Here is a 10,171-nt window from a genome sequence, read left to right as displayed (position 1 = left end):
TATATTTTTAAGCCGTCAATCTGCTTGTTGAAGCTCTTAACCAATAGTAGAGCGCATCTATTGTGACTAACAGCCAATCACCTTCGCTGTTCTTAGGAGGCGGCATCGAGTGGAGAACTGCTGTTAGTATGCGCTGTGTTTATTGTTAAGGTTGTGTGGATTAGCACTGCAGTACCTTTTTCCATTATTATAATATCAACAATATAGCTAAAGATGAGTTAAAGATGCCCGGTGAGTACTGCTTCAGCCTGTATTTATGCACATCTTTATCGAGCGGTTTAACCACGATTTTACGCATTGATGGAGGCTAGTTTAGCTTTAAATGAAGGCCAGTAGTTGTATTTGTTGATACTGTTAACACTGATATGTTCTGTGCGTCGTTTTTGTTGGTTTGATTACATTTGAATATAGTTATGGAGTAGCTTCATGTGTAACCTAGCTGTAGCTTCTGTGTGTTTTGCTAGCAAGCACCGCACTGCGGGGTCGGACAGAATCGGACTGATTGCCAGAGGAAAGACAGCAGGGAGGGAGGGGGGGGGGCAGGTTCAGAGACTGGAGGGAAGGTGGGGGCATTTAAAGGGAACATTCTCACCAGGAATTACCAACTAATTATACTGTATTTATTTCCATTTCACTCTTTGTCAGACTCATCCTGAGCTTCAACTTTGGACAGCTGATGTGTCCAGTGGCTGACAGGGAGAACAACAATGGAAATAAACCATGAATGAAGGAAAGCTGAAAGAAAAGCTATGATACTGCCCCAAAACTGATCCACACCTGCTGCCAAGAAACACCCCTCATCTGCTGCCAGATTATTCTGGAAATGGCTAACACTGTGGCCTTGGTGGTCCAAGCAGAACTCTTACCATCTCAGTCCACCGCCTCCCTTTCTCCTTTCCCTTCATCCCTTCTTGGCTCTGGAGAGGATGGCGAGGACAATAGGGACAGAGAAGAGATGGTGGAGGGAGACAAGGGAGTAGTAGAACGTGAGGTAGAGGTGGTTCTGGATATGGTTGAGTCCTCTATGCCGGACCCACCTCAGCAGCCCGAGCAGATGGACCATCCCTTCCTGTGTATGGATTGTGGGAAGAGCTTCAGGTGGTCTTCCAGGCTCACCCATCACCAAAGGAGCCACAACAATGAGAGACCATACCGCTGCAACCTCTGCCCCAAGGCCTTCAAGGGCTCCTCTGCTCTGCTCTACCACCAACGGTACCCATAATGGAACTATTTTACCACCTTTACAATGGTTACGCTGTTACTGTACAGTCGTGAAGTCCCATCAGTATTGAAGTGAATAGGAGAGAGGTATAAGTGTCCAAATTGAGGAAAACTCAAAGTAGTGTAATCCATTAACAGCTATAAATGGTGCAAGACTATGTCAGTGTATATGACAAACCATAAACAAAGTGTTACATATATTTTCTATGTATTATGTGTCACATCTGTTGATTGTTGTAATTGATTGAGTTATCTTCTTAAATATTTCAATTTTTCAGGTCTCACTCAGGGGAGAAGCCTTACAAATGTCAGGAGTGTGGAAAAGCCTTCAAACGCTCCTCTCTGCTCCAGGTGAGATGTCAAATAAAGGCATTTTTATAAACAATGATTTCCTCAGGGAAAAGGAATCACTGACAGATGCATTCACATCTCTTTCTGTCTCCAGGTCCATCAGAGTGTCCACACTGGAGTGCGTACCTTCTTGTGTCCCTATTGCCCACTGACTTTCAAATGGAGCTCTCATTACCAGTATCACCTGCGCCAGCATACTGGAGAGTGTCCATACCCGTGTGACACCTGCCCCAAGGCCTTCAAAAACTCGAGCAGTCTGCGGCGACACAAGAACGTCCACCTTGGTCTCAAGCCTTACACCTGCACAGTGTGTAACAAATCCTTCACTCAGTCTACCAACCTAAGGCAGCACATGAGGATCCATACAGGTGAGAGGCCCTACATCTGCGGGGAGTGTGGACGAAGCTTCACGCATTCATCAAATCTCGCCCTTCACAAGAACTCACACTCGAACCCAGGAGGAAAGGAGGGAAAGAGTGGAGGTGCTGCCAAGAAGGGAAGTGAGATAGTGGAGATTTTGGTAGGATCAGAGGAAGTGACATCGTCCATGTTGACGGACATGGTGGGATTTGTGAGCCAGGAGGGAACTGATGGAGTTGGGGTGGGGATGGAAGAAGTGTTTCTGTCGACCACCCCGTCCGGACAGAATTCAAGCCTTCTCCCCCAGCTCACTCTCACCTCCTCCAGGGAAGGCATGTACACATCTAGGGCCATCGGGACGGAGGTTCACCTGAGCACAGACACCGGTACCAGTTTGCTGCTGTACAGCTGCGGCAGCTGCAGCCACAACTTTGGCACGCGGACAGATCTAGAGGAACACCAGGTCAACCATATGGCTCCAGAGGGAGGCGGTGCTGGTGGAGAGGCAGGGTCTGGAGTAGGGATGGAGGTTGGGGATGGGCTGGTGGGAGCTGGTCACCTGCTGGCTGATTTTGAGGAGGTGGTGGAGACGACCACAGCGGCTGAAAATGGACACACAACAGAGGTGCTTCTTGGACTGACGGGGGCAGCAGATACAGTAAGTATTAAACGGATTATTGTAAGAAGAGATTGATAGAACTACCTTAAAAGAGGATTCAGCAATTTGATTAGCAATTCAAACGGGTCTGGTGTTATTGTCGTTGAGGGCTGTCTTACCTGGTTAAATAACAATTGACCAATTAGAAGAAAGTAGGTAGGGGTATAAATGGGATTTCCTTTTTTAGCTTGCTAGCCAGATTCCTGCTTAATGCGGCTATCATAATCATCATAAATCTGTGATAAACACTTGTCGAAAAAAAGAACAGTTAATATTAGAACATTTTAAATGAAACTTAGAAATGAATATTTATTAAAATAAAATAGACTAAACCTTGATAATGATACAAACTATACTATTAAGGTATTTGATTAAAAACTAAATAAATTAAACAAAATAAAACATATCCTGTTTAATGTGATATGGAATAGAAGGGCCATACTCTGAAGGTAATTAGAAAAACACTTATCTGTCTACATAATCTAATTTTAATGAATCTAAATAATACGTAATCCCTCTATAAAGTGCTTAGGATCTGAAGATTTGTTTCATGTGTAACTTCCCTTTGGTTTGTCCTCAGAATTTGGGCACCTCCCAGGCCCAGTATGACCTGCTGCAGAGCTTCACCGAGGTGACTCAGAGCTCGGAGACCGTTCAGCCAGAGGCCAGAACCACATGGGCTGGGTTGTCATGTGGCTACTGCAATAAGACCTTCAAGACCAGTGGAGGCCTTAATAGACATGTATCACTGGTGAGAATGACCTTCTAACACTGGTATTCAAATGACAGCACTGAATATTGAGCACTGAGATTTATATCCTACACTTTGATTTCTCTATCCTGGAATAATATGTGCCTCCTGTGTTCCCCTTTTGTTTTTCCAGATACACTCCCTCTCCTCACAGTCCCGCTCCCAGTTCAGCTGCTCGGCCTGCGACCGCTCCTTCCCCCTTCTCTCCTCACTCCTCACCCACCAACACTCCCACACGCCTGAGCAACGTCTCCTAGCTGAGGCCGAGGCTGAGATAGTGTGCCCTCCCTCCCTTTCTCTGTCTCTCCCCCTTCCCTCCTCTCCCAGCCACGATGACAAGCAGCAGGGAGGCCCGAGGAAGATCCATATTGACATCATTGCTGTCGGCGAGGAGCACGAGGTACAACCGGCCAAACCGCCAAAAGCCCCCAAAAAGACGGGAGCCAGCAAGAGTGCTCTTGTTGGAGGTAAATGTATTTCCATAGCAGGGCAGACACAAGACATTGAGATTTGACTGGAGAAAAGACAATATGAGACAAGAAATATGTTCATTTGTTTTGGTATGATATGCATTCCCCCTTCAAAGCTATCAGCAATATATCCGATATCAAATTGGTTAACGCTTACAAGGATCTTCTTTACCATGATAATTACTACAACGCTTGCATTTTTTACTGTATTAATTGCCATTATTAGTTTAAATGTTCACATTTGTGATGCTCTGTTTGCACACTTTGGTACAGAGAGGCCATACCGCTGTTCAGAGTGCGGCAAAGCCTTCAAAGGTTCATCAGGGCTGAAGTATCACATGAGGGATCACACTGGGGAAAGGCCCTACCGCTGCACCGAGTGTGGAAAGAGCTTCAAAAGGTCGTCTCTGCTTTCAATCCATCAGAGGGTAAGGCTTTTGTTGACAGAAATGGACACACAAATTAAGGCTCCAAATTAGAGAGCTATCCTTTGGAGCAACATTTTATAATTGATGTCAGCGTAAAACTTATGATGTTTGTAGTTTACAGGGAATGCAGCAGTCTAGAACGGTTCACAACTATGCAATCAGCTAAATTAAAAAAAAAAAAGCAATAAAATACATACCGTCAATGAAAAAGTCACACTTTGTTGTGACTCGATGGCTTTTTTTGCACAAACAGTGTTATAACAGTTGTAACTGTTGATTGCATCGTTGACATAAATGTTTCCTGGTCGCAAGTCTTTGGTTGCATTTAGCTCTTATGGGAAAAAAACGATTAAAAAAAAATGTATAGGATTTTCTACTGTAAAAATAATTGAATACTACATTCAAAAAGGAGCAACTTAAGCAAAACATAACACCAATATGCTTTTTCAATGACTTTACCCAGGTACACACAGGCGTTCGGGCATTCCAGTGCCCTCACTGCCCTCTCACCTTCAAATGGAGCTCTCACTACCAGTACCACCTGCGGCAGCACACCGGCGAGAGGCCATATGTGTGTAAGGAGTGTGGAAAGTCATTCAAAAACACCAGCTGCCTGCGTAGACACAGTCAGATGCACTCTGGGCTGCGGCCTCATACCTGTTCCATCTGCTCAAAGTCTTTTTCCCAGACGTCAAACCTGAAACAGGTCAGTAATGCCGGCACAGTCTCAGCTAAGAACTCATGTAGAGTCTACACTTTTTTGATGGAAATAACAAATTGTGATCTTAATACGTCTTCCTTCTTCTCATGTCTAATTTTTTTTGTTATCAGCATGAACGCACCCATTCTGGAGAGAGACCTTTTCAGTGCACACACTGCAATAAAAGCTTTACACACTCCTCCAACCTCCAGCTCCACCTTCGCACACACTCCTCAAGCAAGGACTTCAAATGCCCGTACTGCTCTAAGGAGTTTGTCATGCACTCCTACCTGCAGAGGCACATCCGCACCCATGGCAGTGGCGTTCCTATGCCCTGCGCCAGTGGTGTAGGTAAAGATGGAGTGGCTGTGAAAGCCAGTGTTGGGGGAGTAACAACCACGACCACCCTGCTCAACCCCATCACCCTGGAAACCTCAGGAAACCAAGGCAGCCTGATTGTTTCTCAACCAGCACTTAATATTCCCCCAAACACCTCCCAGAACTACTTTATGATTCAGACAACCAGCGGCCTGCAGCTCATCCCTCTCACTTCCCCTCCACCGGCCCTCCCTCTTCCTCCTCCACCACCACCTCCACCTCCGTCTCAGCCCCAAAACTTTTTCCTGGTACAGTGTCCCTCCAGCAATGACAGCCAGTCAAGCTGGATTCTCGTCCCCACGGGTAACCACCCTCCACCAGCTCCGGAGCCTGTCCCGGTGCTTCAGACTATCCAGGCACTCCAGCCCGTCCTAAACCAAACACAGACTCGGATATCCCCCTTTCACTCCATATCGCAGCAACAGACCAGGTTTATAATCACCAACAATAATAGCAATGCAAACACTCCTGTTGCCACGCACACTTTGCCAGCCAACTCCCTGCTAAACAAGCCCATACTGGGGAAAAGCACACGGACTGCTCGGGGCAGACGGGGACGCAAACCCAAAGCTGCTCTTCAGCAACCTCCAGCATCTCCTGCCAGTCAGACTGCAGGTGGAGCTCCGTCAGGAACAAACTGTAACGTCTCAAACACCATCACTACTGCTAACACATCACCATCATCTGTATCCACAACATCTTGCACTGCCGTCCAAATCCTTTCATCCTCCATTACTGCAGCCTCCACACTGGACCCCTCAGGACCCACATCATCTGTTACTATGGTTACACCAGCCACCACATTAACTACAACATCAGTTTCTACTCCTGACCCCGCTACTCATACCACTTTGGGGAACATAAGAACAGGGGAAAACATGTCAGGGAAACAGTTTGTGTTATGTTTTGATAATAAAGGAAGGCCCAAAGAGGGGATGAATATGGAGGAGGGTGGGCATTCATACGTGTTACAGTTTGACGGGGAAGCATCAGGTGAGGCCGATGGAATGGGTGAAGAGGGGAAATCACTCGTGTTGCAGTTCAAGACAGAAGGGGAAGGAGCAAAGGGGGAAGATAAGGGAGGGATGATGTCACTTCTGCGTGAATGGAGTGAAGGAAAGCAGGGGGAGACGCAGACAGGAGAGAAAAGCGGCCAGGGAGAGTCTTATGTCCTTCATTTCCACACCGATGCACAGGACGACGGGCCATCTGCTGCAACCTACAGCCAAGGGCAAGAAACCAGCCTGCAGCTTTCCTGCACTCCTACCCAAAGTTTGGTGCCACTTGATGGGCAGCAGGTCGTGTTCGAACTAGGTGGTGAGACAAAAATGGAGCAGGAAAGTGAGGAAGGTATGCAGATGATAGCTCTGATAGAAGGTGAAGGGGGGATGATGGGAGAAGAAGGGACAGATTGTCATGCTGCAACTGGCAGGATGGAGGATGGCAGAGGAACCATGGAAGGCTTATTTCAACTGGGAAATGGAGAGGAAATTGTCATAATTGAGGTCAGCACTAGTAGTTTAAGAGATGGAAGAGTGGAGCGAGGAGGGGATGGGGAGATCTCACAGAGGCGTGAAGTGAAATATGAGAGTGTAACGGCTGAGGCAAATGAAAAGACTGTAAATTAAGTAGACTCTGCATCCAATGTAGAAGTACAGACGTCAAATGAGGATGCAACAAGAAATGGACCTATACCTAACTCTAAAGAGATGCAGTTCTCTAACTAAAAGTGTGCATGTTAGAGAAGAACAGAGTGTGTGTGAGTGTGAGTGAATGCTTAACTGTGGGAGCAGTGTGTTAGCACTTTAGTTTGAGTTCTCCTGGAGCTGGGGAAGAATATGAAGTTAAAGGAGTACTGTGTTGTAATCCCATGGTGCCACAAACTAGAAATGTTATACATTTAAATAGGCTGTACATGGACCTTGGAATATTCCTCAATATATTAGTTTAAATGATACTGTCACTGGCAGTTTGTTAATTAAGTAAATACGTTCTTTGTGAATATATGTTGTACATGGCCCACTTTCTTCACAATGTTAATAGTAATTAATTATTAATAAATATGTCAATACCTTTCAACATTTGCATTGTTTTGCTTTCTTGTAATCAATGGTGGAATAAGTGTTCAGATATTTTAGTTAAAGTACTAATACCACAGTGTACAAATAATACTCTGTAGTAAACGTCCTGCCTTCAAAATCTTAACTAAGTAAAAATAAATATCGTCATCAAAAATACTTGAAGAAGCAAAAGTTCTCATACAGACTTCCCCTTTCCATAATATTATGTTATTGGATTATAATTATGTATGCATTAATGTCTGCATCACTTTAATGTTGCAGCTGGTAATGGCGGGGGTAATTTGTATTGTATATGTTCTATTATCAAAGGAAATCTTTAAAGTAACTAAAGTGATTGCTTTCCTCTAAACTGTAGTGGATTTTTAACAATGAAGTAGCATGAAGGAGAGGAATACTGAGGTAAAGTAAAAGGACCTCAAATTTGTACGTAAGGTTGAATAAATGTAACTTTTTTCACTTTCCACATCTACTTGTACAATAGTTTAAGTTTGTATCCTTTTAAAACACACTGTTTAAAGGTCATTGCATATGCTGCGCTGTTTATGTTGTTACGGTTGCATTCGCTATTCACGTATACTTTACGTGGTGCAGATTGTGTTTACGCAAATGTCGTAGATCGACACACTGAAAACGTGCAACGGGACGTAAAGCAGAGTACGTTGGTTTTCAGAATCCCTGATTTTGCGCAAAAGCGACTCAGGACATCCAATCAAACGTGCCGATCCTGCACAGGCTTCACAACAAACTGAGGGATACATGCAGTGTTTGTTTTTTTAACCTATTTTCATTTAAATGTGAGCAGCGTGACGGAGAAGGTAAGTGTAACTGGGGTCCAGAGCAGGGGTCTGCATGTGTCAACATTGCGTTACAACCATATAAGGATGTGATTCATGTGAATTAGGTATTTTTAGTATCGATGTTCACCGATAACTTGCAAATGAAAGCTAGCATAGCGTGACAAGCACTGAGTGATGGTGACACACATGCATGCTTCAAATCCTCCATAATCCCCATCTGTCTTTGTTTGGAGCCAGCGTGGGTGTGTGTGACATTGCAAATACTGGCTCGTTGTAGGTGAAGACTACTGCATTGGAGGTTTATCTATGACCCCTTTCAACTACAGCATGTGTGTCATGGTATATATTAACCAATAAGGCACTAACCAGTCCGTCAGTCTAAAATAGTATTCATTATATGTATGTTTTAGAATCAAATATCCCAAAGTTGCATTTCGCTCTCACCATGAAATCATAATATCATTCTGCCCATGACCTCTTTAAATGTGTTTGTAGGGTCTCTGTGCACACTGTGTGGATGTGTGTAGCCACAGTGGTGCAGCAATCCTGCTGTTAGATCATAAAGTCTAAACATGGTGAGGCTGGAGCTGGACAAGGTGGTGATGCGGAGGATGAAGGAGGACGACATAGAGATGGTCAAAGCCCTCATCAAGGTTTGTACAATATACGTTTTAGAGTGACTGCTTTCATAGTGGTGGGAAATGACCCCTTGTGATGTTTATTTTTTAATATTTTCTTAAACTTGCCAGGAGGGCTGCGAGGGCACAGAAAACCGTCTCATCCTCCACGTCCTCACTCGTCCGCTCTGCCTCTTCATCCTGGCTGTTATCTCCTCAGTCCTGCGCTGCCTTGTCCATTCCTTTATCCTGGCTCTTGCTATTCCTGTCTTCCTGCTAATTATCTTTCTCAAGATCACCATGCCGCGCTCCACAGGGGTTCTGGGCAGCAGCCTCCCCTACTGGGACTATGTGGGTAGCAGCTACAGAGGGACACAGGACGAAACACTGCCAAATCCCTTCTCTAGGATCAGTGGCAAGACACCAGGGACTAACAAGGTTAGTCTCCTGATTTGCTGGAAAGTGTTTTGGTAGTTTTCACTTACATCTAGGGAATATGTTGCAGACAAATAATCCAACTTCTACTTATTTTTGTAATAATATTTTCTTTTACTCAGCCAAGGCGCAAAATCACACCCAAAGACAAGGACAAAGAGTTGCCGACAGAGAATGTCTCCCTAGAGAGGGAGCAGGAAGCAGGGCTGGTCTGGGTGGCAGACTGCGATGGTGAGATCCTGGGCTGTATTTTCAGAGAGAGCGAGAAGCGTGCGGACATCAGGAGGATCTGTAGGGTGGTGACAGGGGTCCTGGTATCGCAGAGAGGGCCTGGGCCGGCTGCTTGTCCACAGTCTGGAGCAGAGAGAGATGGAGGCTGGAGCCCTCCGGGTGTACACACACATCCCCTTCCCCTCCAAGCTGGGTGAGGCCTTCTTCAGGAAGCTGGGCTACCGACAAATTGGGGAGGGGACTGATGATGAAGAAGATTTTGAGAAGAATAAGCTTGAGACTCCAGAGAGGGGCTTTCTGGGACACCCCCTCACTAAAGTGTTTTACAAAGACTTGTAGTTTAATGGTGATGGCCTCACGGAGGGACGAAAATGGCCCTAACGTAAGGGCACTATGGATCTCTGCGGACGGTGTCAGTGTTTTGTCTAAGTGCTTTTGTGTGATTTCATAATTTATTATACGTGTTATTTATCCCAATATGTATTTCCGGATTTGCTAGTGTTATGTATATTTTTTACCTTTTCGTCATATAAAGAACCATCCCTCTTAAACCCACTCCAAAAAACATAATTGAGCCAGAGTCATGCTGTTTTCTCATTATTTTTAATAAAATGAAAAACATATTGATGTAACATGTTTCTTTCCTTCAAATGTTAAAGTGTGGATCTTTCCCAGAATCATATTCAAAGTGTG

General features: G+C 44.9%; 2 protein-coding genes across 2 annotated transcripts; both read left to right on the top strand.

Moving 5' to 3' along the window:
- Positions 1-95: 95 nt before the first annotated feature.
- znf628 (zinc finger protein 628) lies at positions 96-7,396 on the top strand. Its single transcript, XM_034211246.1, has 9 exons — positions 96-231; positions 646-1,212; positions 1,500-1,572; positions 1,667-2,590; positions 3,171-3,341; positions 3,475-3,808; positions 4,085-4,239; positions 4,703-4,945; positions 5,071-7,396. The coding sequence occupies exons 2-9, from the start codon at positions 824-826 to the stop codon at positions 6,943-6,945; spliced, it is 4,164 nt and encodes a 1,387-aa protein (XP_034067137.1). The 5' UTR covers positions 96-231; positions 646-823; the 3' UTR covers positions 6,946-7,396.
- Positions 7,397-8,041: 645 nt separating this feature from the next.
- nat14 (N-acetyltransferase 14 (GCN5-related, putative)) lies at positions 8,042-10,110 on the top strand. Its single transcript, XM_034211460.1, is given in 5 exon segments — positions 8,042-8,213; positions 8,691-8,848; positions 8,945-9,250; positions 9,370-9,552; positions 9,554-10,110. Coding segments are annotated over 4 exon segments (834 nt in total). The 5' UTR covers positions 8,042-8,213; positions 8,691-8,767; the 3' UTR covers positions 9,818-10,110.
- Positions 10,111-10,171: the final 61 nt, after the last annotated feature.

Source organism: Gymnodraco acuticeps, unplaced genomic scaffold, assembly GCF_902827175.1.
Source record: "Gymnodraco acuticeps unplaced genomic scaffold, fGymAcu1.1, whole genome shotgun sequence".
Taxonomy (NCBI): Eukaryota; Metazoa; Chordata; class Actinopteri; order Perciformes; family Bathydraconidae; genus Gymnodraco; species Gymnodraco acuticeps.
This window is presented reverse-complemented; position numbering and strand designations above follow the sequence as displayed.